This window comes from Antechinus flavipes, chromosome 4 (assembly GCF_016432865.1).
Source record: "Antechinus flavipes isolate AdamAnt ecotype Samford, QLD, Australia chromosome 4, AdamAnt_v2, whole genome shotgun sequence".
NCBI lineage: Eukaryota > Metazoa > Chordata > Mammalia > Dasyuromorphia > Dasyuridae > Antechinus > Antechinus flavipes.
The window spans coordinates 103,398,516-103,424,751 of NC_067401.1; the positions used below are offsets into that span (position 1 = coordinate 103,398,516).

At 32.7% G+C, this 26,236-nt stretch overlaps 1 protein-coding gene across 2 annotated transcripts in view; it reads left to right on the plus strand.

Annotated features, from left to right (window-relative positions):
- The window catches only part of COG2 (component of oligomeric golgi complex 2), a 73,837-nt gene that overhangs the window by 16,136 nt on the left and 31,465 nt on the right, over nucleotides 1-26,236 (plus strand). For both annotated transcript variants that reach the window (XM_051993627.1, XM_051993626.1), the window contains exons 3-7: nucleotides 1,161-1,226; nucleotides 4,529-4,609; nucleotides 6,695-6,798; nucleotides 19,714-19,822; nucleotides 21,150-21,329. In XM_051993627.1, the coding sequence (XP_051849587.1) occupies nucleotides 1,161-1,226; nucleotides 4,529-4,609; nucleotides 6,695-6,798; nucleotides 19,714-19,822; nucleotides 21,150-21,329 (540 nt within the window). The remainder of the gene's footprint in view (nucleotides 1-1,160; nucleotides 1,227-4,528; nucleotides 4,610-6,694; nucleotides 6,799-19,713; nucleotides 19,823-21,149; nucleotides 21,330-26,236) is intronic.

Below are 26,236 nucleotides of genomic sequence, written 5' to 3' on the forward strand. Positions count from 1 at the left end.
CTCTATTAAATGGCAATATATGATGTTTATGACTATTGGGGGGAAATTTTCCATTTATTAAAAGTAAAAACTTCAATGACTCAGTCAAATTGGGGACCAGCCTAAAATAATAAAAAGTGAAAATGTAGATTATTTTAAAAGAAATTTGCCGTGGTATAAATGCTAAATTAGAATGAAGCTAAGGGAATATATACCCTTAAATATTCTTAGGAGACTTATTCTAAATAATTTATGTAACTAGTCTCATAAAAAAGGAAAGGTCCAAATGCATTAGGATATAATATTTGAGTAGTTCTCCTTCCTTTTTAGAATTTTAATTTGCCTTGTAAACTCTTCTTTTACTGATAAAGCAAAAGTAAATCAGCTTAGCTCTTTTTAAATTCTAGAGATAGTTCAAATTAATGATTATTCTCTTTGCTTTTGGAAATTTACAGCTTAAAGTACCAATAGATTGAGCTGAATTCTTCAAGTGATTATTCTACTATATTCTATTTCTAGTACTTTTTTCTTTTTGTCTCCCCAGAGCTTACACGGGCCCTGGTATATAATAATCATGTAATAAATGTTTGTGATAAGTTGCTCCATTTTGCCTAGAGTTTTCTAAAAATATATTTTGGTTGTTGATTATCATAAGTAAATAATAAAAGCACATTTCTTCCATTTGTTTTTCAAATTAGTTTCATTCCCTCCTTTCTCTCTCTCTACCCCTTCCTTACCCCAATTTTCACGTCTTCACCTCTTTTTCTTCTTTGAATGTGTGTTATTTCTCTCTCTCTGTCTTTCTCTCTCTCTCTTTCTCTCTCTCTCTCTCTCTCTCTCTCTCACACACACACACACACACACACACACACACACACACACAGACACAGACACACATTCTCTCTGATTTTTGAGGCTTCATACAAAACAATTTTTATTATGTTGCCATATGGTTTATGTTGGAAGACATATTCAGTAACAGTAGTTGGAAAATTATGTTTCTGTTAGTTTGATTGCTGCATTATATAATATTAGATTTTTTTGATATAGAAGATGAATTGAAGATTGAATATAGATTTCAAAATAAGTGAATATAAGTTTAATACTATTTTCTTGTTGACATCATAATTATTACCCCTGATAACTATAATGTGTGTTTGTTAACAAAATTTCCCATTTAGGTTGGCATGGACAAAGCCCTCAACCAGCTCTCTGTGCCTTTGGGACAGTTACGAGAAGAGGTTATGGTGGGTATAAAATAATGAGTAAGGCACTACATAGTAAAGCATAGAATATTTATTATTTTGTAGAGAAATAATTGGGTAAATTAGTATAGTTCCATCCATAAATGAATTTTTTTAATAATTATAACTTTTTATTGACAGAGCCCATGACTAATTTTTTACAACATTATCCTTTGCACTCACTTCTGTTTGAAATGTTTTTGTCTTACTTGTGAAGTGTTTTCACAAATTTTAAGAATTTGATTTGATGAAAAATGAAAGCAACAGATTTTGTAAATGAAAGTGAAAACCTAAAAATCTCTTGCTATCTGCTTCACTGGTAGAACATATATATATGTATGTATATATGTATATGTATATGTAAAATAATTGTCCATATATTTTGTTACTTAATCATATCATATATGCTACTGAACATTCACAGTCATTAAAGGCTAGAGGACAGTCCTTATACTTTTTAAAATTTTAATTTCTTCTTAGATTTGTTGAGGTCGTTTTGGGGATCAATTTGATCTTATAGAGTCCTTTGTGTTATAGATTCTTTGAATTAAATTATAGGAATCTTACTTTTAAAAATTATGTCCTTGAGTAGATATAAGGATATCATATAATCAGATTTACTTTAGATTAGTAGTCTTCATCTTTTTCCTGAGTAGTGAATTTTGTTTTTTATAAGTTTTAATGATTATAGAAGCTACTGATGAAAGGTTTGGCCATGTTGTTACCCCAACCTCTTCTCTTCCCCTGAGATTTTGCCAAAGAATTCTAATATCAAAGAGGAATGTTGAAGAGTCTTGAAGATCCTAAAACTCATGGGTATCTAAAAATGTCATTATTGGAACAGTACCAACCCTGAAAGAATTTATTTCCAAAAATACTTAAATGTATCATTTTTGTTTAGTTTTGTCATATGCATTGCTATTGAATTGGTTTATGTTAATATCAAATATGTCAAAACCTTTTTTTTTTTTCAGGCCAAATTTTTGGTCTATAACGGTTAGGTACTTAAATTTTTTTTAGATCTAATTATAAAGTGCATGCCATTTTATATTGACTATAAATTATAGTTTCATGACCAAGTCTTCTCCATTCTTTTTTTTCCCTCCATTCTTTATAAAAAAGACCCTTACTCATCCTGCCATCCTCTCAAATTATTACTCTTTATTTCTCTTCCCTTTTATAGCCAAGCTGCTGGGGAAAATGTTCTACATTTGTCTGTTTTTCTCATGCATTTTTCACTTTTTTAAATTGTGATTTTCTACCCAATCAGTTGAATTGTTTTCTTCAGGATTCTTAGTTATTTCTTAATTGTCACATCATCTCCGTGATGATCTCTCTTCTTTACATTTTCATGATGCTAGTCTCCTTGTTCTCCAACCCATCTGACTGCTCCCTCTGTATATCTCCTTTATCAGATATTCATCAGGTGATGCCTACTAAGGATGAGTATCACTAAAAGTTCTGTCCTGGGCTCAATTTTTCTTTTCCTCTATGCTGGTTTCTTTGGTGACCTCATCATCTTCCCCAGATTCAATTGAAATCTGATCTGATTTTCAGATCTATTTATATCTACTCCTAAGCCGTCTCCAGACTTCCTGGTCTTGCATTTCAAACTGTATGTCCTATAAACATCTTAAACTCAAATCTGTGTAAAACTTAAATTGAGTTCATTACTCTCTCCTCTTCTCCCAAGCCTTCCTTTTCCCCCTAATTCTACTGTTAACTGTTTACTATCATCTTCCCAGTTACCCAGGCTTGTAACCTTAGTATCATTCTTAATTCTTCACAGTCTTTCACTTCTCATATACAATCTGTTGCCAAAGCCTGTCAGTTTTATTTTCTTAATTAACATCTGTCACATATGTCTCTTTCTTTCCTCTAATTCTATCACTACTTTGGTGCAGGCTGTTATCCCCTGACACTGGGATTACTGCAGTAATCCAGTGGTTGGTTTCCCTGTTGTTTTTCTCTATCCATTTCATTCTATGCTTTACTCATTTGCCAGAATGTTCTTCCTGAAATGCAGGTCTGACCATGTCATCCCCCTACCCTCACTTTCACTCAATTTCAGTAGTTCCCTATCACCTTCAGCATCAAGACAAAATCTGATTTAAAGTATGCACTTTTTCTACCTTTCTAGTTTTCTTATATCACCTTTCCTTTCCCTCATATGTCATATAATCCAGTGACATAGGTCTTTTTGCTGTTCCTTGAACAAAACATTCTATCTCTGATATAGATATTTTCCTCATCTCTCACATCTAGAATTCCCTATGTCTGTGGTGTCCCTGGTTTCATACAAGTGCCAGCTAAAGTCTACCCTTCAATTAGAAGTCTTTCCTAATCCTCCTTAATGCTACTGCCTTTCCTCTTGTTCATTATCTTTAATTTATCTTATAGATAAGTTACTTTCTCTACCGATTTGACAAAACCATCCATATGGTTTTCCCTATAGTCCATATAGTCCATATAGTCTATTCCAACTAACCCTATTTGCTTTATCTCATACCATTTATGAGTTTTCTCATATATTCTCTATGTGCTATTTCCTGAACACATCCTTGCTTTTCCTTTCCCTTTTTCTTCATGTTAATACATAATCTTAGAATTCCTATTCATAAAATCTTCATTTTTTGCATTCCCCCTTTCCTTCTAAGATCCAAATTAAATATCATCTCTTCCTCTTATTCTTCACTGATTCACATCCCCAAATTAAATGATTCCTCTTTTATCTACTCTGACACCACTTTATTTTCTTAGTATTTAAGATTTTATTTTGTATTTTATTTTATTTTTACATGTCTTAACTTTCCTCTACTATGTCTATTTAGCTTTTTTCCCTATTGCCATATATTGCTTATAGTTTTATGTGATTAATATTTGCTGAATAAGTGAACTTTTTGTTTTTTTCTTTACATTTACTAAGGTCTTTTAGAGTCTTCTTTTCATCTTGGTCACTCTAATTCAGATATTAATTACCTCCCATCAGGATTATCAAAATAATCTTCTAATTCCTTTCCTGTTTGGTCTGTTCCACTTTCCACCTCTATAGTCGTAATTTTCCTAAAACTCCATTGTCACGTATAGCATCCCTTCCTGTAATTTAAATTGCCCTACTATTGTCTATCATATAAAATTGGGTTTTATAAAGTTTATACTTTGTGTTTTCATAGTACTGGTACAATGCTGACAGGCTCTCAGCATATACTTATGTAACTGAATAAGTAAAAAGCTAATATTATACTCCATTTGTTTCAGCCATGGATTTATTTGTTTTTAATTTCTCTTATTCCCTCTTTTTTAAGAGCCTTAAGTCAACTGTCAGTGAGGGAATTCGGGCAGTTGATGAGCGAATGTCTAAACAAGAGGATATTAGAAGGAAAAAGGTATGTGCAAATATATAAAATGCCACATTGAAATCTTTTTAAGAAGAATAGCAGTAGAGGAAAAATAACAAGGCAATTTACTAGTTGTTGATGTATTATAATTTTATTTATTAACTTGCCCATCTTTGCTTTGTTGTTTTTTTAAATACAGCAGTCTCTGGCTTCTTTGTCATATGTTTTCAGGATCTTTTCCCTATATACTATTTTTCTCATACTTAAAAAAAAAAAAAAACCCTTCATATGTTTAATCTTACATTAGATAGTAAATAGGTCAGATAATAAAATTAGAGAATTTTTAGAAATCTAGTCCAGATGTCGATTGACATTGAAAAAAAATGTCTAGTGTTAAAAATAGGTGTTAAGTGATTTGCCTAAGCTCATACAATTAATTAATACGGATCTGGGGCTAGAATAAAACCAAGACTTCCTCAGGTTACTACTATTTCTGATAATAATGATAGTAGCTAACAGTTACATAGGTCTTTGAGTTTTGCAAAATGCTTAACAACCCTGTAAGGCAGGGGTCCTCAAACTTTTTAAATAGGGGGCCAGTTCACTGTCCCTCAGACTGTTGGAGGGCCAGATTAGAGTAAAAACAAAAACTTTGGTTTGTGGGCCTTTAAATAAAGAAACTTCATATCCCTGGGTGAGGGGAATAATCGTCCTCAGCTGCTGCATCTGGCTTGCGGGCTGTAGTTTGAGGACTTCTTCTGTAAGGTAAGTATATCAGGTAATATCCCATTGTTCAGATAAGAAAACTGACACAAAGAGAGATTAAGTAACATCCCTATGGACTCAACACAGTAATGACTTCTTAATTTTGTGTATGAAGAAATGGAATAAGAGATATGTGAGTTATCTAAAGTTACACAAGTGCAGGACTAGGAATAAAACTCAAGTCTCACATCTTAACGTAGTGATCTTTCCAAAAAACCATGCTGTGAGATATCTTCCACAAAAATCTTATTTATCAATGTCTATAGCCATATCACCTGAAGACACATAATCTCATCTGATCATAGAAGCCTAGGAGGATTACTATCTGGATTTAAAACCCCTTGGAATTATAGATGTTGAACATCTAAAAAGTATGACATAGAGAAAAAATAACTGCAGAATGATTGCCAAATTTCATTGCTAAAGGGACTTTCCAACAGCAACTCCCCAAGAGGAAAAAGTAGAGAAAATACACACACACAGACACAGACACACACTCATACACACACACACACACACACACGTAAACTTTCCTAAAACTGGGAAGAAAACAAATCTTGACTTAGCTATCTACTTATTTCTGATCATTTTGTTCTTATTAGCTCTTATCCATGTCACAAAGCTTATCTTTTATAAAGATAGTGTTTTTATGCATCTCTTCAATATACTTCTTTCGGTCTGTTTCAGCTATTTAGAAAGTGCTTAACTTTAGTTAAACTTAATATAATAAAGACTGTCTATAAAATTATATCTATTTACTCCCACGTGTACTTGTGAATTTGATGGTTATAGTTACGCTTCTTGATATATACTTAGTGCATATATGCATAGAGAAAGATCTAACAAGAAAATAAGCACAGTTAAAATTAAAGGAACTCAGAAAAATTAAGATAGAAAAATTCATGGTTAGAAAATTAGGGGGAGGGCAGCTAGATGACATAATAGATAGAGCCCGGGCCTTGGAGTCAGGAGAATATGGATTCATATTCAGCCTCAGACACTTAACCCTTACTAGCTGTGTGACCCTCAGTAAGTCACTTAACCACAACTACTTTGGCAAAAAAAAAAGAAAAAGGAAGGGTGAGAGAAGCAAGGATAGAAAAATTTGAGGAATAAGGAATGTCAGCATTTGTTGTAATAATAAATTTATTGTGCTGTAACGAAACAGGAAATATATATTTCTTGTAGAAAGTCAATATATCTTTGTATTTTCAATGACAAATGTTGACATAGAAAATCATAATTCAAAAGTTTTGATTGAACAAACATCACCCTGAAGTCTAGTTCTGAGGTTAGACACAGGAAGTAAGGTAACAAAGTTAAAACATCATGAAAAGATTTCTTTCTTTTTTGCTTTATTCTTTACAGATGTGTGTATTAAGACTTATTCAAGTTATTCGCTCAGTTGAGAAAATTGAAAAAATATTAAATTCCCAAAATTCTAAGGAGACATCTTCTTTAGAAGCAAGCAGGTAAATATGTAAGATAGTCTTTTCCAAATGTATTCATAAAATTTTTTAAACTATAATGCCAATCATAATTAGCTTATCACAGTCTTTTAAGTTGTGGCTTACTAAAATAAAGAACAAAATGGACCTACATGAACTTTTAAAATTCGTAATATTAAAAGTTTAGGTTTTTGACATTTAGATAATATTCTCAATGTTTTAAAATATGTCATTTGAATTACATCTCCTATACCTAACTTTTCACAGCAATTATAGTCTAGAAGTTCTCATCCTGACATCAGGAAATGAAAAATAGAATGTTTTTGCTGTAAGACCTTTGTCTCTGAAATTTCTCCTCTTGATTTATACAGTCCTTGTTGACCTTTGGGGCATGATACATTTGTCAGACTAGAATACTCTAGGTTTGTTGCTGATTTTAAAATATTTTGATTAGTCTATAAAAACTTGTTACTGCCTATTTCTTCTTACAACTCTCTTAATTTCTTCCCTAAAGTGTTATCTGGATGCTATATTACTTGGTGCAGATATGTTTAGTATTGATATTACCTCATTATCTATGATACCCTTTAGCAAGATATAGTATCTTCCTTATCATTTTTAATTAGATCTGTTTTTTACTTTTGCTTGATCTGAGATCAAGATTGCTACCCCTGTTTTTTTTTTTTTGTTGTTGTTGTTTATTTTACTTCAACTGAAGCATAATAGACTCTGATCCAGCCTTTTACCTTTAATCTTTATTATCTGTCTGCTTCAAATGTGTTTCTCATAAACAACATATTGTAAGATTCTGGCTTTTAATCCAGACTGCTATCTATTTCCATTTTATGGGAGAGTTCATTCCATTCGCATTCACAGTTTAAATTACTAACTCTGTATTTTTCATCATCCTGTTTTTCCCAAGTTATACTTTTCCCTTTCCTTTCTCCCTTTCCCTCCTCACCAGTGTTTTGCTTTTGACACCATCTCCCTCAATCTGCCCTTCCCCTTTTCAGACCCTTCCCTCTTTCTTATTCCTTTCCCCTTTTACTTCTGCCCTCACTTCTATTGACCTCCCCCTCTCTTTTTCCCTTTCCCCTTCTACTTCGCTATATGGTGAGACAAGTTTATATACCAAATTAAATATGTATGGTGTTCCCTCTTTGAGCCAAATCTGATGAGATTAAGGTTCAAACAATGTTCATCCTCCTCCCTTCTTTCCTTCAACTGTAATAGGTATTTTTTGTCTCTTTATGTGATGTAATTTTACTCCATTTTATCTCCCTTTTCCTCTTCTTCCAGTACTATCCTCTTTTCCACTCCTAGTTTCTTTTTTATATCATCACATTACAGTCAACTTACATCTCTACCCTGTAAGTATACACTTAACAAAGATCCAGTTCTCAAGAGTTATGCATATCATCTTCCCATGTAGGGATGAAAGCTTTTTAATCTTTAAAAAAGTTTATTTTTTCCCTTTCCCTTTATACTTTGTTATATTTCTCTTGAGTTCTGTATTTAAAGATCAGTTTTTTGGTTTAGCTCTTATCTTTTCATCAAAAATAATTGAAAATCCCCTATTTCATTGAATATCCATCTTTTCTCCAGAAAGATAATGCTTAGTTTTGTTAGGTAGTTGATTCTTAGCTACAATCCCAGCTCCTTTGCCCTCTGGAATATCTTTTTCTAGGACTTTGATCCTTTAAAGTAGAAGCTGCTAGATCCTGCGTAATGTTGATTGTGGCTCCTCGGTATTTGAATTGTTTCTTTCTGGCTGCTTGCAATATTTTCTCCTAGATCTGATAATTCTGGAATTTAGTTACAATATTCCTTGGAGTTTTTATTTTGGGATCTCTTTCAGATGATGATCAGTGGATTCTTTCAATGGCTATTTTACCCTCTGGTTCTAAGATATCAGGGCAGTTTTCCTTGATGAAAAATGTTGTCCAGACTCTTTTTTTCATTATGGTTTTCAGGTAATTCAATAATTCTTCAGTTGTCTCTTCTGGATCTATTTTCCAGGTCAGTTGTTTTTCCAATGAGGTGTTTTACATTTTCTTTTTTTTTTTTTTTTTTTTTTTTTAGTTTTAATTTCATTTGAGTGATTCTTGATGTCTCATTATATCATTACTTTCATTTATCCAATTCTAATTTTTAGTGAATTATTTTCTTCAGTTAGTTATTTTTATCCCCTTTTACACTTGGCCAATTGTACTTTTAAAGGAGTTGTTTTGTTTGTTGGATTTTTTTTTTCCATTTCACCAATTCTATTTTTAAAGGAGTTGTTCTCTTCAGTCAGTTTCTGTGTTTCCTTTTCCAAAATCTTGTGCAAAATTCTCATTTCCTTTCCTAGTTTTCTTCTGACTCTTTTAAGATCCTTTTTGAATTCTTCCAAGAGAACCTTTTAAGTTGGAAACCAATTCATATCTCTCTTTGAGACTTCATCTGGAGGCATTTTGCCTTTAGCAACCTTAGCATTTGGGTTCTGTTCTTCCCTGTCTCCATAATAGCTATCTATCATCAGACCTCTTTTTGTTTTTTTGCTCAATTTTAAAGGTTGAGATCTGCTTCTGAGGCATAGGGGAGATTTGTCTCAGGCTTTATGCTGTGCTGAGGCTGGTGCTATAGACTTTTTTCTGTAGGCCTGGCCAAGTCTCGCCTGTTATACTGGGGTTCACAGCTCATTATTTGCCTTCTGTAGTTGTGTTGGAGGTTTCAGAGGTAATCTGCTGATTTACTGTGCTGAACTATCCAATGCTGCTGTATTTTGGCTAAGAGCCTCCCCCTATATTCCCTGCTCAGAGCCCTCTGCCCTGGGCCTCCCCGGTGCACTTGTGCTGGGCTATGTTCCCCTTTGCCCAATTGAGACAGACCTTTCCTGAAATCTTCCAAGATATCTTCTGCTGGAAATTTGTTATACTCCAAATATTTGTGGGTTCTATCCCTCCAAAATCCATTAAGATGCTTGACTTAGTATTAATTCTGAAGGAACCCAGGAAGAGCTCAGCCAAAGTTATGTATACTTTCTTCCATCTTGGCTGCCCCAATAAAAAACTTTTTAAATGAAGATTAATGTACCTTGACTGTAAAGTGGTGAATAGGGCAACTGTTATTAATGTAATAAGCATAATGTGCAACTTAATAAACATTCGTACTAATTTCTGATAACCATCTAAAAGATTTCTAAGAGATTATAACACTAGAACTAGGATTTTAACTTTTTTTGTATCATGGTTGCGTTGTTAATCTGATAAAAGCCTAAAGACCCTTTCTCATAATAATATTTTTAAATACATAAAATAAAATAGAGAGGATAATAAAGGAAGCAAATTGTATTGAAATAGAAATGTATTTTTTTTTCCTCATTCAGGTTCATAGACCTCTCCTCTCCAAAATGTATCAAAATATCCTTTGGATACTAAGAATCCCTGTATTAACATGATGGGAAACAACTTAGAAGATATTTATTTTTATCATAAAAGCAGAAAAGTGACAAATTAGCATAAGACAGTAAGGTGTATGAGCTCTTATATACCACTCAAACTCATGGATAAATGACTTACAGATTTTTATTAAAACTAGTATAACATTTAAGCAGTAGCATTTCTGTGTCTACACTTTCTAAGATTATGTTACTGATATTAAGAGCTCTCTCAATAGTCTTGATATAATATAAATGAGAACAAGACAATTCCTCTTACTCCTTAAGTAACCAAATTTTTATTGAGTACTATGTGCAAAACATTTTTAGACATGTATAAAGACATAATGTGTAATCTTTATCTTCAGTAGTCAATTTGAGAAGGAGATATATATATATATATACACACACACACACATATGTATATATATATATATATATATATATATATAAAATAGCTAGCAGGAAGATCATAAATATCTAATTTATATCTAAATGGTACCTAGAGTAGATCCTATCAGATTTTGGAGAATGAAATGATTGCTTCCAGTTGAATTGGCCATTGAACACAGAATAGATATGATTGAGTTGAACTTTAAAGATTTAGCAATCTTTGACTCAGAAGAAAAAACAGTCCCCTAGGCAGGGATATGTGAAAGCACAGTTTGGGAGAAAGCCCAAAATGTATTCAAGCAAATAGGTCCATTTGTGAGAAGTTGGAAGATTTGATTTGGGTCTTACATGATCTCAGTGCCAATTATTTCAGAAAGAATAAGTTATTATTGATGTCATTGCAGGAAATCTGGACCATTATAGTATGGTTCCTAACTGAAACAGTCAAGCTATGAATTTATGCTTTATCAAGTGGGATGGCAGTTTTATTCCTGCTCCTGGAATCTTATTTCTCATAATTAGTTCTCTTTCACATTAATGTTAGTTTTGCATATGTCAAGTTATTATAGAATAAAGTTATGTTGATTGAATATCTCATTTTTCCTAGCTTTCACAAAAATGAATGTTTTTATACATACACACATGTGTATATGCATGCACATACATGTATGCACATGTGCATGTAAATTTATTTCTTTTATAAGATACAAAGGAAGGAAAGAAGGAAATAAGTACTTACTATGTGCCAGGTACTATGTTAAGGACTCAGGAGCAGAATAGGTAGGGGGAAAGATGAAGGTACCTGACATAGGAGCATAGGACACAAAGAGAGGTCTGGTTGAGACCCTCTTTACAAAATGGAAGCTGCAGGAAGAGCTCACTAATGGAACAAAGGGGTATATCTTGCAGAAAGAGATTCTAGATTGAGGAGGCACTAAGGGTAGTTGGAAAACAGTAATTGTGTGTCATTTGAAAACCTTATCTTGTTCTGGGTTTGGACTTCTACTTTTGGAGGCACATTATAGTTTCACGCTCAGAATGAGGAAGGATAAGATTTTTAGTTAACCAATTCTAAAAAGTGAAAATATGTTTTTATTTACATAATAAGAAAGAATATAGAATACAGAGATCAAGTTGTAGAGTAGAGTACAAGTTCCCCAGTGTAGCAGGGAAAGATTAAAGATGAGTGAGAGAATGGAGATGATAGGGTAGTCTGGAGAAGACATGACCCAATTTAGACCTACTCTTTAGTACCAGGACGTAGCAGTATTGGAAGAGAAAAAGGGTTATATATAGGTAAAAGAAAAGTAGAATTCATAGGTCTTAGCAACTGAGTGAATATTGAGAGTGAGAGTAAAGAATTGAAGATGAAATTAAAGGCATAAATAATAGCAGAGATTGTCATCCTTGTTTACAGATAACAAGATGGATTATTTAGAAAATCAGAGGAAAAATATAGATAATAGCTTCAGGAAAGTAAAATACAAAATCCTCCCTCTCCTTGTCAATATTTCCTCTTAACAATAATATGAACCAAAAGAAATTATAGAGAAATCTCATTAAAAACAATTACAAAATACATATAATATGAAGGAATTAATATTTAGAAAGTCAAGACATAAACACAATTACAAAATATGAAAATAAAAGAACACTTGAAAATTGATAAGCATTCTGCATAGTCAGGTAGAGGCAACATAATAAAGTTAAAAATATTTACCCCAGTTAATTTATAGTTTTAGTACTGCACTTGTCAAACTACCAAAGACATAGAGTTAAAATGACAACAAAATTCAAACTGTGTTATAAAACAGTAATCATCAGAACTATCAAAGAGCATTCTATACTCTGCATTGTAGACGCAAGCCTACAGGGACAATTTTTTTTATTTTTAGATTATTCCAAGTTTTTTCAGTTGAAAGCAAGAAATGTTCAAACTGACAAGAGTTCTTTCATACCATCATATGTCTTTCTAAGAAGTTATTTTGAGGGCCCAATTTATAGGATTTTTGTACAAGGGATATTTCATATTCAAGATTGATCAAAGGTCTAGATTAGCTAACAGTTCAGTTAACTATTTGCTTCATCAAACAGAACCATAGTCAATTAATTTTTTTGCCATATCCTAGAGAATTGTTTTCCTAAAGCCATCTCTTATTGATCACTGGGTTCAGGGATTCTCACTTCCAAGTGGTCTGTGCCATCCTAATTTACGTTAACTAAAGTTATGTACTGCTTCCTTCTCTTAGGTGGATCATTATCTTAATCTAGTCATAGAGAATCATTTAAAGGCTTCTTCCCCTTATTAATTACATCAGTTTTGAGTCTTTTTCTATGCTGATCTGGAGAGTGAGAAGGATATTATTTCAAAATTAATAGTTAAAGATATCTGATAAAATTTCTCTTCCAGATTAATCAGTGGGCTTCAGATTAAGATAATTTTAAATCATTTAATATTTCTAGAAGAGGGAATGGAGGCTGGCTTGTCTGTTTCCACAAAATGATTTGTTATTGGTTTAAAAACAGAAAAGTTGATCATTATAACACAATCAGTAGCACTTGAATTCAGTAGCCCACTGTTCATTAAGAATGGTATTATATAATATGTATTGTAGTGTGTGTGTGTGTGTGTGTGTGTGTGTGTGTGTGTGTCTGTACACACACACACACTACAATAAACTCCACATGGATATGAGACCTATATGTAAAAGATGATATAAAAAAATTAGAGGTTATTATTTGACATGTATGTTGGCATATTCATCATTCCTTGTATTCTGTTGCTGGATCTCTTAGACCAACGTCCTAACACATGGAGGATCTTTGATAAATATACTTTAATTGCTAGCTTTCCTGTGCCCTTGCTTTTTCTGTAAGTCTTTTTTTTTTTTTTTTTTTTCCTTTTTCTTTTTTTCTTTTTTAGATAAGTCAGTCATGTTTCTCCTAAGGGCAGGGAATAAAATGCCTTTAGTTTCCTCTATAATATTCTCTTGCATCATTTTGGGGCCTGGTTATTTCACTTAGTGAGTATTTAATAGTGGTAATCAGCTAAAGGACATGTAGGAAAAGATTGTTTTCAGGTGTTTCAGTATTTTAACTCTTCATAGATTATACCAAAGTTGTTATATGTTTTCTCACACCTTCAGAAAATAGAAAAGAGATAGGTGTAATTCTGTGATAGAAACTTTAAAAATAAAGGTAGTTTGAGGGATAGAAAATTTTAAGAATGACATTATTAGGATAAAACTGGGAATAATTCTGACAAGAAATAATAATATTAATAACATATCCAAAGAATCCATGATTTCATGCATGTTAGTGGTCATAGTTAGTGAAGTTAGTGCATTTGACAGCCCATTAGGGCTCTTTTATCCTGTGTTTCTAGCTTTTTTCCCATTTTGCTAAATTGGCTGAAATTATTGAGTTTGGCCCAGTCCAGTGACTTCATTGGAATAGAGAATTTGCACAAAGGAAATATCTTTTACCAATATAGATAAACAATTATTCTACTATTTTTAATCTTATTAGAGATTTATCTTCTAACACTGAAAGGCTATGTGATTTGCTCAGGGTCATGCAAATCTATGAGTCTTAAAGGTAGGACTCTGAACCCTCTTCTGGTGCCATCTCTCTTGGTAATTTACCTTCACAAACATTTAATGTATTATGTACATTAAAGGATATAAATAGGCTAATGTAGTTAACAAAGATCTTCAAAGTCATATTCAAGGAGGTTAAGTATGAGAGATAAAAAATAGGAGCACATAGCTACAAAAAAAGGATAAAAGACTACAATGGAGCTGGAACACTTGACTGGAAAGATAAAGCCCAAATTGAGCTGAGATCTGAGAAATTATTTAAAAAAACAAAATGGACAGTTTAAGTATATTCAGAGTAAGAGGAGGAAAACAAGGGGGTCAGGGAACAGAATTACCATTTAAAGCAAATGGGAAAATTGTTTGACAGCTATGACAAAATATATTGCTCTTTTTTTTTTTCATTTGTTTCCATGTTTGTCAAAGAATGATTTTGTGTCAGAAAAGATGGAAGAGGGAATTGAAAAATAAGATATATGAAGATGTAAGATGTAAGATAGAATCTCACAATTTTAAAAGAAGTTCTTCTGAATCTTAAATGAATTATACACAGGATGCTGAAAAGATCTTACAGAATCAGTCATTGAAGTAGTCAATAATCTTTGAGGAATCAAGGAAAATATGAAAGAGAACAGAAAATTAAGGATGGATATTTTTTTAAAAGCAGATGTTAAAAATTAGTGACTTTGGTGTAATATTCAAATGTATATATTTTTTAAAATTCAGTTTAACTTTTTAAATTTCCAAATTCTTCCCCTCTCACTTCTCCCTCCCCCACCCATTAGAAAGCAAGAAAAACAAAACCTCTTACAAAACTATGTAGTCAAACCAAAGAATTCTTGCATTAGCTATATTAAAAAAAAAGTTTCCATTTACATTCCAAGTCCCTCATGTCTCTATTTTCAGGTAGGTAGCATGTTTCATTATGAGAGCTCCAAAAAATTGTAGTTATTTGTTTTGTTGTTCAGAGTTTCTATTTCAAAGTTGTTTCTCTTTGTAATGTTGTTGTATAAATTGTTTTCTTGTTGTGTAAATTTTATTTTGTATAAATTCATGTAAGTCTTCCCAATTTTCTTTGAAACTCCACCATTTCTTACAGGACAGTAGTATCCCATCATTTTCATATACCACAAGTAGTTCGGCCATTCCATGATTGATGGGCACTCCCTCACTTAGAAGGTTTTTTTTTTTTTTTTTTTGACTATTATTAAAGAGCTACTATGAATAATTTTGTACGTGTGGGTCTTTTTCCTCTGTCTTTGATCTCTAGGCTATAGATCTAGTTGCAGTTTTGCTGAGTCAGAATATATGCACAGTTTAATAGCATTTTGGACAGTTCTAAATTGCTTTCTAGAAAATTTGGACAAGTTCACAGCTCCACCAGCAATGCATTTGTGTATTTGTTTTCTCATAACCCCTCTAGCATTTGGAATTTTCCTTTTTTTATCAGTTTTACCAGTGTGATGAGTGGCACCTCTGGCTTGCTGGGTATATTTTTTTTAATTTAATTTTATTTAATAATAACTTTGTATTGACAGAATCCATGCCAGGATAATTTTTACACAGCATTATCCCTTGAAATTACTTATGTTTCGTTTTTTCCCCTCCCTCCCTCCTCCCCCCCCCCCCAAGATGGCAAGCAGTCCTATATATGTTAAATATGTTGCAGTATATCCTAGATACAATACACTTTGCAGAACTGAACAGTTCTCCCGCTGCACAGGGAGAATTGGATTCAGAAGGTAAAAATAACTCAGGAAGAAAATCAAAAATCAAATAGTTCACATTCATTTCCCAATATTCCTTCTTTGGGTGTAGCTGTTTCTATCCATCATTTATCCAATGAAACTCAGTTAAGTCTCTTTGTCAGAGAAATCCACTTCCATCAGAATACATCCTCATACAATATCGTTGTCGAAGTGTATAATGATCTCCTGGTTCTGCTCATCTCACTTAGCATCAGTCCATGTAGGTCTCTCCAAGCCTCTCTGTATTCATCCTGCTGGTCATTCCTTACAGAGCAATAATATTCCATAACATTCATATACCACAATTTACCCAGCCATTCTCCAATTGATGGGCATCCATTCATTTTCCAGTTTCTAGCCACTACAAACAGGGCTGCTACAAACATTTTGGCACATACAGGTCCCTTTCCCTTCTTTAGTATCTCTTTGGGGTATAAGCCCAATAGAAACACTGCTGGATCAAAGGGTATGCACAGTTTGATAACTTTTTGGGCATAATTCCAGATTGCTCTCCAGAATGGCTGGATTCGTTCACAACTCCACCAACAATGCATCAGTGTCCCCGTTTTCCCGCATCCCCTCCAACATTCATCATTATTTTCTCCTGTCATCTTAGCCAATCTGACAGGTGTGTTGTGATATCTTAGAGTTGTCTTAATTTGCATTTCTCTGATCAATAGTGATTCGGAACACTCTTTCATGTGAGTGGTAATAGTTTCAATTTCTTCATCTGAAAATTGTCTGTTCATATCCTTTGACCATTTATCAATTGGAGAATGGCTTGATTTTTTATAAATTTGAGTCAGTTCTCTATATATTTTGGAAATGAGGCCTTTATCAGAACCTTTAATTGTAAAGATGTTTTCCCAGTTTGTTGCTTCCCTACTAATCTTGTTTGCATTCGTTCTGTTTGTACAAAGGCTTTTTAATTTGATATAATCAAAATTTTCTATTTTGTGATCAGTAATGGTCTCTAGTTCATCTTTGGTCACAAATTTCTTTCTCCTCCACAAGTCTGAGAGATAAATTATCCTATGTTCCTCTAATTTATTTATAATCTCGTTCTTTATGCCTAGGTCATGGACCCATTTTGATCTTATCTTGGTATGTGGTGTTAAGTGTGGGTCCTTGCCTAATTTCTGCCATACTAATTTCCAGTTATCCCTTGCTGGGTATATTTAGAGAAAATATGATCATTAGAATTCTGCGTAGGTTGCAGAAAGACTTGATACAGGGAGACCAAGCAGAAGATAATTGCAGTAGTCCATGTATTAGGTGATACACCATTATGGCAACTATGTGAGGGGAGAGAAGGAGAAAATGTATCAGATACACACACACATATGTGAGACGAGTCAGGTCTGAGCCTGATTGAGAAGATAGTATCTTCATTAATTTAGAATGGTAACTACAGGTATTGCTTATACTTCAATTTCATTTTTGTGAACCTGAAAGATGGTGAATTAATAAGTCTATAAATCTCCCTAATCTTCCAGTCTGTAAACAAAACAAAAAATTATTCAAAAGATATAGTAATAAGAACTGAATTGTTAAAGTAAGGAAACAGCTTTTTTTTTTTTTAATAACTTTTTATTGATAGAACGCATGCCAGGGTAATTTTTTACAGCATTATCCCTTGCATTCACTTCTGTTCCAATTTTCCCCCTCCCTCCCTCCACTCTTTCCCCCAGATGGCAAGAGTCCTTTACATGTTGAATGGGTTACAGTATATCCTAGATACAATATATGTGTGCAGAACTGAACAGTTTTCTTGTTGCACAGGAAGAATTGAATTCAGAAGGTATAAATAACCTGGGAAGAAAAACAAAAATGCAAGCAGTTTATATTCATTTCCCAGTGTTCTTTCTCTGGGTGTAGCTGCTTCTGTCCATCTTTGATCAATTAAGGCTCTCTTTATCGAAGAGATCCACTTCCATCAGAATACATCCTCAAACAGTATCGTTGTTGAGGTATATAATGATCTCCTGGTTCTGTCTCGCCAGTCCTCTCTGTATTCATCCTGCTGGTCATTTGTAAGGAAACAGCTTTAAAGTAGATCATCTTATGAATTAATACTTGTGATTATAATTGCAAGATAACAGTTATTAACAGAGGCATGCTTCTTGTTATGCCAAAGTCCCTGAACAGCCAGACAGCTCTCCTTTTCTAGATTTTGGGGAGTACAGAACAAAGAACCAGAACCCAGGGAGTGACATCATAGAGTTGAGGGAACATTATGATTGGTTGAAAATTTGGTAATGGAGGCTTGCAGTGACCCTTTCCTTTTTCTCTTTGATTGTTGGATTTCGTTTTTGGATTGTCAGTTGTCTGAGGATTATCTTAAGTATAGAGAGATTTATCACCCTTGTCTGGCCTCTAAATGATAAGTTATTTGGCTATGAAAACCAGTGAAAAAACATCCTATTTTCAAAAAATTGGAGTTTTGGCAATAGAAAAATTTTTAAATTACAGGATATTAGGAAAGCGAAGCCTTCATGAATCTACAATGTCTCCTCTACCCTAGAGGTATAGGAAAAATTCTGTATTTTTAAGTGGTTGCTATTTTATGATTTAATTGCTTATTTCAAGCAGTTGTAGTAGCAACCACAATTGCTGATGGAGTGAGTGGCCTCATGGTGTTCTTGTGGCAAATTGTCATCTTGCTTGTAATAATTTTACTGAAAATGTACTGTGCAATAAATTTTCTTTGATGGGTTTTGTAGAATATCAAATAAAGTAATTATTCTAATGATAGTGACCTAGTTCATCTTCTACCTAAATTTTAACTCGTTTTTTCTTGAATCCACTTGATTGCCTAAAAAAGTTGAATATAATAAGTCTGGAAATATAATTGTAAATTATCGAGAACATTCAATGCTCTTATCTTGAACTATTATTTTCCTGGAGAGGATCTTCATCCCCTAATTCACATTTGTGACTTCTTTCCAGTTTAGTGTCTTGGACAGTTATGTGTAGACCTTACAGATTTATTGTGAGGGTCAGAGAAGATGATACATGTAATGTATGATACAAATAATACATATTTTCAAACATTAAAGCACTAAATAAATGGTAGCTATGAATAGTATGGAGTAGTATGGTAAAAGAATGTTTGGGGAAAAAGGCAGAAGTGACAAATAGAAAAAGAATGACATAAACATGTAAAAATCAAAAACAGTTGTTCACTTTATAGTCTACAATTCTAGTTCTAGTCTTAATTTCTGTCCCTCTATAGTTCAATTCAGTGTATTAAAACTGTTGGCTATTTCTTTGGCATTTATCATAGAAATTAACAAAATGCTCTGCCCATATTGAATTTTAGTAAGTTGGAAAAAATTCAGAGAAAGAGAAATAATTTTCTAGTTTAGCATCTTAAATAGTTGGATATAGATAAAAGATCATTAGAAATGGGAAAAGAAAACTAGTAATATATACATTGATTACAACTATGCAAGATAAGTTATATATAATATTTTTAATAGTTACAAATTTTGAAAAAATGTCCAGAAAAAAATAGAATTCTGAAGAGTAGGAGTAGTTTTTCAATGTTAACTTCCATATTTTAAAATGTAAATTGTAAGTAATAGTATTTATAGACTCCTGAGCAATCATTTTTCATTTTTGTGTATTCAGATGTCTTTGTTGATATTCTATTGTTTTTAAATGATAAATTAACCAAAGTAACAATATAGATTTTTTTTAAAAAAATAAGAGATGAGAAAAAACAATGAATTTATTACATTTTATATATTATAAAGTCTTCCTTTAATTGTTTTGTTTTTAGCCCACTTTTGACTGGACAGATTTTAGAGAGAATTGCCACAGAATTTAACCAGTTACAATTTCATGCTGTTCAAAGCAAAGGAATGCCTCTTTTGGATAAAGTGAGACCAGTAAGTATCATTTTGATTTCCTTCTGTTTAGGACTTTTAGGACATTAACATATTTAGGAATGTGTGCTTAGTTCAGTTTTTAGAAGACCTCGTCCTATATTAGTCATGCTACTTACTAGATTTTTTTACCTTTAGCAGGTAATTTAACTATATGGTTCAGTGAGTAAAGTGAATAGATATAGAGTCAGGAAGACCTGAGTTCAAATCTTGCCTGAAACATTAACTGTTTGTTTGTGATTTTGTGATTCTGGACAAATTTAACTTTTTTTCAGCCTCAGTATCTTCATTGTTATAGATGTTAAAGAATTATGTAAATTCTAATAGTTATTATTATTAGTCTATTGGAGCTTCTAAAAAAATGGGGATTTTACTTGTCTTTCTGGACCCTAAGGGGCTATAGGATTTGAATGATAGAGTATATGAAAATTTTGAAAAATGATGATACCAACATATGAAGAGTAAATTATATGTAATAGCCAACTCTTTTTAATCTGTAATGATTACATTTCATTTTTTCCATTTTTTTAGTGTTTAATTTGTAAATATTAGACTTCTTTCTTTTAAAAAAAATAGCTTTTTTATTTTCAAAATATTTGCAAAGGTAGTTTTCAACATTCATTCTTGCAAAATCTTGTGTTCCAGATTTTTTTTCCCGCTCTTCCCCGCAATGTATTTTAAACATGTACAATCTTCTGTACTTATTTCCACATTTATCATGCTGCACAAGAAAAGTCAGATCAAACAGGAAAAATAAAAAGCAAAAAGCTAGCAAATAACAAAAAAAGTGAAAATACTATGTGATCCACATTCAATCCCCACATTCTTTTCCCTGGGTGCAGATCTCTCACCATTATAAGTCTTTTGGAATTGGCCTGAATCATCTCATTGTTGAAAAGAGCCTCATTCGTCAGAACTCATCATCCCATAATCTTGTTATTGCCATGTACAATGATCTCCTAGTTCTGCTCATCTCACTTAGCATAGTTCATATAAGTCTCTCCAGGCTTCTCTGAAGTCATCGTGTTGATCGTTTCTTATAGAACAATAATATTCCATAACATTCACCTGCCATTCCCCAACTGATGGGCATCCACTCAGTTTCTAGTTCCTTGCCACTAAAAAGAGAGCTGTTATAAGGTTTCTTTTTTTTTTTTTTTTTAATTTTGCTCCTCTACTCTGTGTGAAATTCTTCTTTGCTTTTCCAGGAATTTGAATAGCATTGTTGACTATGACTATGCTCTGGTTCGTCTTGGGGCAAGAAACTTTGTAAAAATAATCATTGTTTGTAATCTAGAGATTTCAGAGTTATATTTTCTCTTTCTTACAGCGTATAGCTGGTATTACAGCAATGTTACAACAATCACTAGAAGGATTACTATTGGAAGGTCTCCAGACTTCTAATGTTGATATAATACGTCATTGCTTGAGGACTTATGCAACAATTGACAAGACACGAGATGCAGAGGCATTAGTTGGACAAGTCTTAGTGAAACCATACATTGATGAGGTATGTGCAGTACAAGATTTTCTATTTGGAAAATTAACAAATACACTCATCCCTCAACATTCGTGAGAAATATGGGTGCAAGACCCTCACAAATGTGAAAAACCTTGAATTACTCTAGGCCCCACTACAAACCTTTATTTTTAATGATTCTGATCATATTTATTTAATACACAAAACACATTTTTAAAAAACACACTGGGGGCAGGTAGGTGGCACAGTGGATAGAGCACCAGCCTTGAAGTCAGGAGGACCTAAGTTCAAATCTAGCTTCAGACACTTAACACTGCCTAGCTGTGTGACCCTGGGCAAGTCACTTAACCTCAATTGCCTCAGGCGGAAAAAAAAAAAACAAAGTTGTAGTTTTGAGAGAGATTAACATCTTGTATACAATGCAATCTTTGCAGCAGCTATTACAGCTGCAGCAACTGCTTCATTGATTTCCTTTTATAAGAAATATTAGATTGATTACTATGAAAGAAACTCCTGTGACTGAGTATGAATGACAGAGAAAAAAAGGTGTTCCCAATATCCCATATCCCAGAATTCTTTATTCCATATCCTATAATTCTTTAGCACACTGAAATTTTTGATAACATTTAACTATTTATAGTAAATTTAGGCTTGTATACTTATAGCAGTAAATAATAAAATAGGTTAACAATATAAAATACTTAAGCATTTATTATTTACTTTTTTTTTTTTTAGTTTTCTGTTCATATGCACATCATCTGTGATTTTTCCTCAGTGTTCTGTCAGTCTCCAAAAATTCTTATTTAATTGTCAGTGGCCCAACCATCAAGTAATCAAAACTGTGACTGTGAAATCTGTAAATGTTGAGGGATGACTCTTTAGAGAAAAGAAAGTTATAACAACTTACATTCAAAATACAGGTTTTGAATCTTTTTTTTTTTTGACAGGGCAGTGTTGGTTTATCATTATTTTTAACATTTTATTTATTTATTTTGAATACACATTGGTTTATGAATCGTGTTGGGAAAGAAAAATCAGTACAAAAAGGAAAAAAACCATGGGGGTAAAAAACCAGGAAAAAGAAATGAACATAGCATGTGTTGGTTTACATTCAGTCTCTGTAGTTCTTTTTTTGGCATTGACATTTTTTGTTCAAAGTCTGTGGGCATTGCCTTGGATCACTGAACCATTGAGAAGAACCAAGTTTTTCATAGTTGATCATCACATATTCTTGCTATTATTGGGTACAGTGTATTCCTGGTTCTGCTTGTTTTGCTCAGCATCAGTTCATGTAAATCTTTTCAGCCGTTCTAAAATCAGCTTGTTCATCATTTTTTATAGAACAGTAATATTCCATTACCTTAATGTACCACAGTTTATTCAGCAATTCCCCAATCGATGGGCATCTACTCCTTTTCCAATTCTTTGTTACCACAAAAAGAACTGCTATAAACATTTTTGCACATGTGGGTCCTTTTCCCTCCTTTATGATTTCTTTGGGATACAGACCCAGTAATGACTCTGCTGGGTCCAAGGTTATGCACAGTTTGAAACCCCTTGGGCCTATTTCCAGATTGCTCTCCAGAATGGTTGGATCATTTCACAACTCCACCAACAATGCATCCACTTTTCCCACATCTCCTCCAATATTTATCTTTTCCTGTCATCTTAGCCAATCTTGAAAGGTGTGAAGTGGTCAATAAATAGTTAAAAAGAGATATTCAATCAAAATGTGATCTCAGAATTCATTCTTTAGATTCATTCACTTAATTCATTCTCCAGAGCCTCACTCAAAAATATATTTTTCATTCAATCCTAACAATTATAATTTCCAAGCTATAGCATATTAGAAATAGTACACCTTGAGAAGTAACAGTTCATAATAATGTAAGCTGACAAAAAACTATTAAAAACAAATGTAAAAATTCGAACAAATGGGTATTCTGAAACAGAATAAGGCACAAGTAGCTTAATCTGCTTCAGTAGGTCCTATGAATACCATCACCTTCCAAACAGTTGGATTTGATATTCATGTTGATAACTTAGAAAAGAAAAGCCATTCAATCTTCTCAACTTAAGAAGGCCACACTATGTTCAGTATTGTAATCAGTTTAATACATTTTAGAGAGATTTCTTTTGGAAATGATTAAAATAAAAATTTAGATGCTCATGTGATAAAATCTCAACTTGTCAGAAAATTCAGCTATCAATGACTTATTTCATAAAGGTTCTGGATAGTTGAAGTTTTGTATTATGAACTTGAGCCAGTACTGCTCACAGATTTTTGTTAACTAATTAGTAATATTTCTACTACCACCAAAGGTATAATTTTCTACTAAAACTACAATAAATTCATAATTATAGAGTAGTTGGATAATCAAAGTGCTCTTTTTAATCAGATATTTCCTAAGAGAAGTCATAGTATAGTGGGAAAAGTATAGACTTCAATTCACTTGTCCTGGTCAATTTCCATTTTTCCTACAGTCACAGACTGTGACTTTAGGCAAGTCATCTAAAACTAAGTTTTAATTTTTTCAGAATATAGATAATATGGGAACTACCTTCTTCACAGAATCGTGAGACTCAAAGAAATAATGTTTGTGAAAATATAAAGGGCTATCTAAATGTATGGCACATTTCTATGTTGTTACAGTAATTGCATTATTATATTATTCCAATTAACTGCATTTATTACAGATTTTCTAATTTAAAATGCAAAGACTGAGCTATATATAATTTAATCTTTTTTAACTATGGAAATAATTCAGTGTCTTATAATCACAAATTATCATTATAAACATCAGTTATTTTATAATACTAAAAATGTTGGTTAGACTGAATCTGTATTGAACCTTTAAAATTTTAATTTTAAGAGTTTATATATTTTTTAAAATAATTGTGTGTGTGTGTGTGTGTATATATCAAGATTTCATCACTTTCAAAACTCCAAAATTCTCCATAGTGCTTAAATTCAATTAACAATAGATTCTCTCTTATCAGAAGTCTTTCAGCACAGGTTGAGTGGTCATTTGAGGATATGACAGAGTGGTAGAGATTGGACTGAGAGCTACTAAATAATAATAGCTCATTTATTTAGTGCATTCTAGTTACTAAGAGAGCTCTTTTCTCACAGATACCTAAATCTTTCATGCTAACAATTTCTATTTTCTCTATCTCCTAGCCATAAACATTGTTGCACAAGTGGGTCCCCTTCCTTTTTTTAAGGTCTCTTTGGGATATAAGTCCAATAGAAACACTGCTAAATCAGAGCATGCACAATTTGATAGCCCTTTGAGCATATTTCCAAATTACTCTACAGAATGGTTGGATCATGTTACAATTTTAGCAATAATGCATTATTGTCCCATTTTCCCCCCATCCTCTCCAACATATATCATTATTTTTTCCTGTCATCTTAGCCAATCTGAGAGAGATGTAATGGTAGCTCAGAGTTGTCTTAATTTTCATTTCTCTAATCAATAGTGTTTTAGAACATTTTTTCCTCATGACTAGAAATGGCTTTAAATTCATCTGAAAATGGTTTGCGTATGTTCCTTGACTATTTATTAATTGAGGAATAGCTTGTATTCTTATAAATTTGTGTCAGTTCTATATATTTTGGAAATGAGACCTTTATCAGAAACATTGGCAATAAAAAAAATTTCCCACTTTTCTTTAAGTATTTTCTTTATCATTAATTCTAAGGATCTTTTTTTCCTAGAATCACAGATTTAGAGCTAGAGGAAACATTAAATGCTGCCTGCCAACACTTTATTTACAGTTCAGAAAAGAAGAGAAATGAAGCCATTTACCCAGAGTCACATAGTTCATATGTAATGAGTGGCAGAGGGAATTGGAACCCAGGATTACTCAAAGCTAAAGTTCTTCTTAGTACTACCATATCTAGATTTTGTGCCAGTTATTCATTGTATTATAGATCTGAAAGTAGAGTATTTATTTAATAAAATTGATGACAAAGACCAAAACAAAACAATCCTTGCCCTCAGATACCTTCTGCTGTGATATTATATATTATGATACTATATTTCTGTGATATTATATATTGTTAAGGGGACCTAAACTTGGCCTTTTGAGTTGCCATTTTTCTAGATATACTGGATCTATGAAGCAAGACCTGAATATGTTAAAGACTAAGTCCTTTCCTGAGCTGATATAATTTGTTTGCATTCCAAGTTGGACTCCTGTGTGCAGCTATGACCCTGTATATAAGCAGACCATCTTATCTTCATAAGATAATCAGTTTACTGGTCTAGCATCTTTATAGTCTAGCAGTTCTCACAGGGAAAAAAATGCTGCTTTTGCTCTTGCCTTTCTCTTTCCCCTTTCCTCCTCCTTATGATTTCCCCTTTTCCATATTAACTTAAATATTCAAAACTTTTCCAAAACCTCTCAGCTCCTTGTTATATGGAATTTCCATATGTGTATGCCTTTCTCTTGCAATAAATCCATTTGCAATGCATGACTCATGGACTTAAATTTTTTTGGTTAACAGTAAAAAATATTGCCATAGAAATTAGGGAATATTTTAGTTTGAAAATATCTTTAGTAAGAAATTAAACCAGCCATAAGATACTTAATACTGTTTTTAGCCATATTAAACTTTAAAAAACAAGTTATTTTCCCTCTCTATGCTTCGTTAATTTCTTTTTTCCATTTCCTTGACACCTATACTCCAATAAGCATTTTCTGAATAGAGGTGTAGAAAACAGGGTGAAATAATCATAAGCACATTCCCCAAGTAGAAGAAGAATTTTTTTGCAATGGAATATGATTCCCATTGTTTTCCTTCCAGAATCACCAAGTAGCATAGTGAAAAGTGCTCACCTGCCAGCTTTAGGACTCTTCTGGATGATATATGTTTCTGTAGGGTCAAAGCCAGCCTTTTTTGTTATGCCACTTAATGGGATAATGTTGGT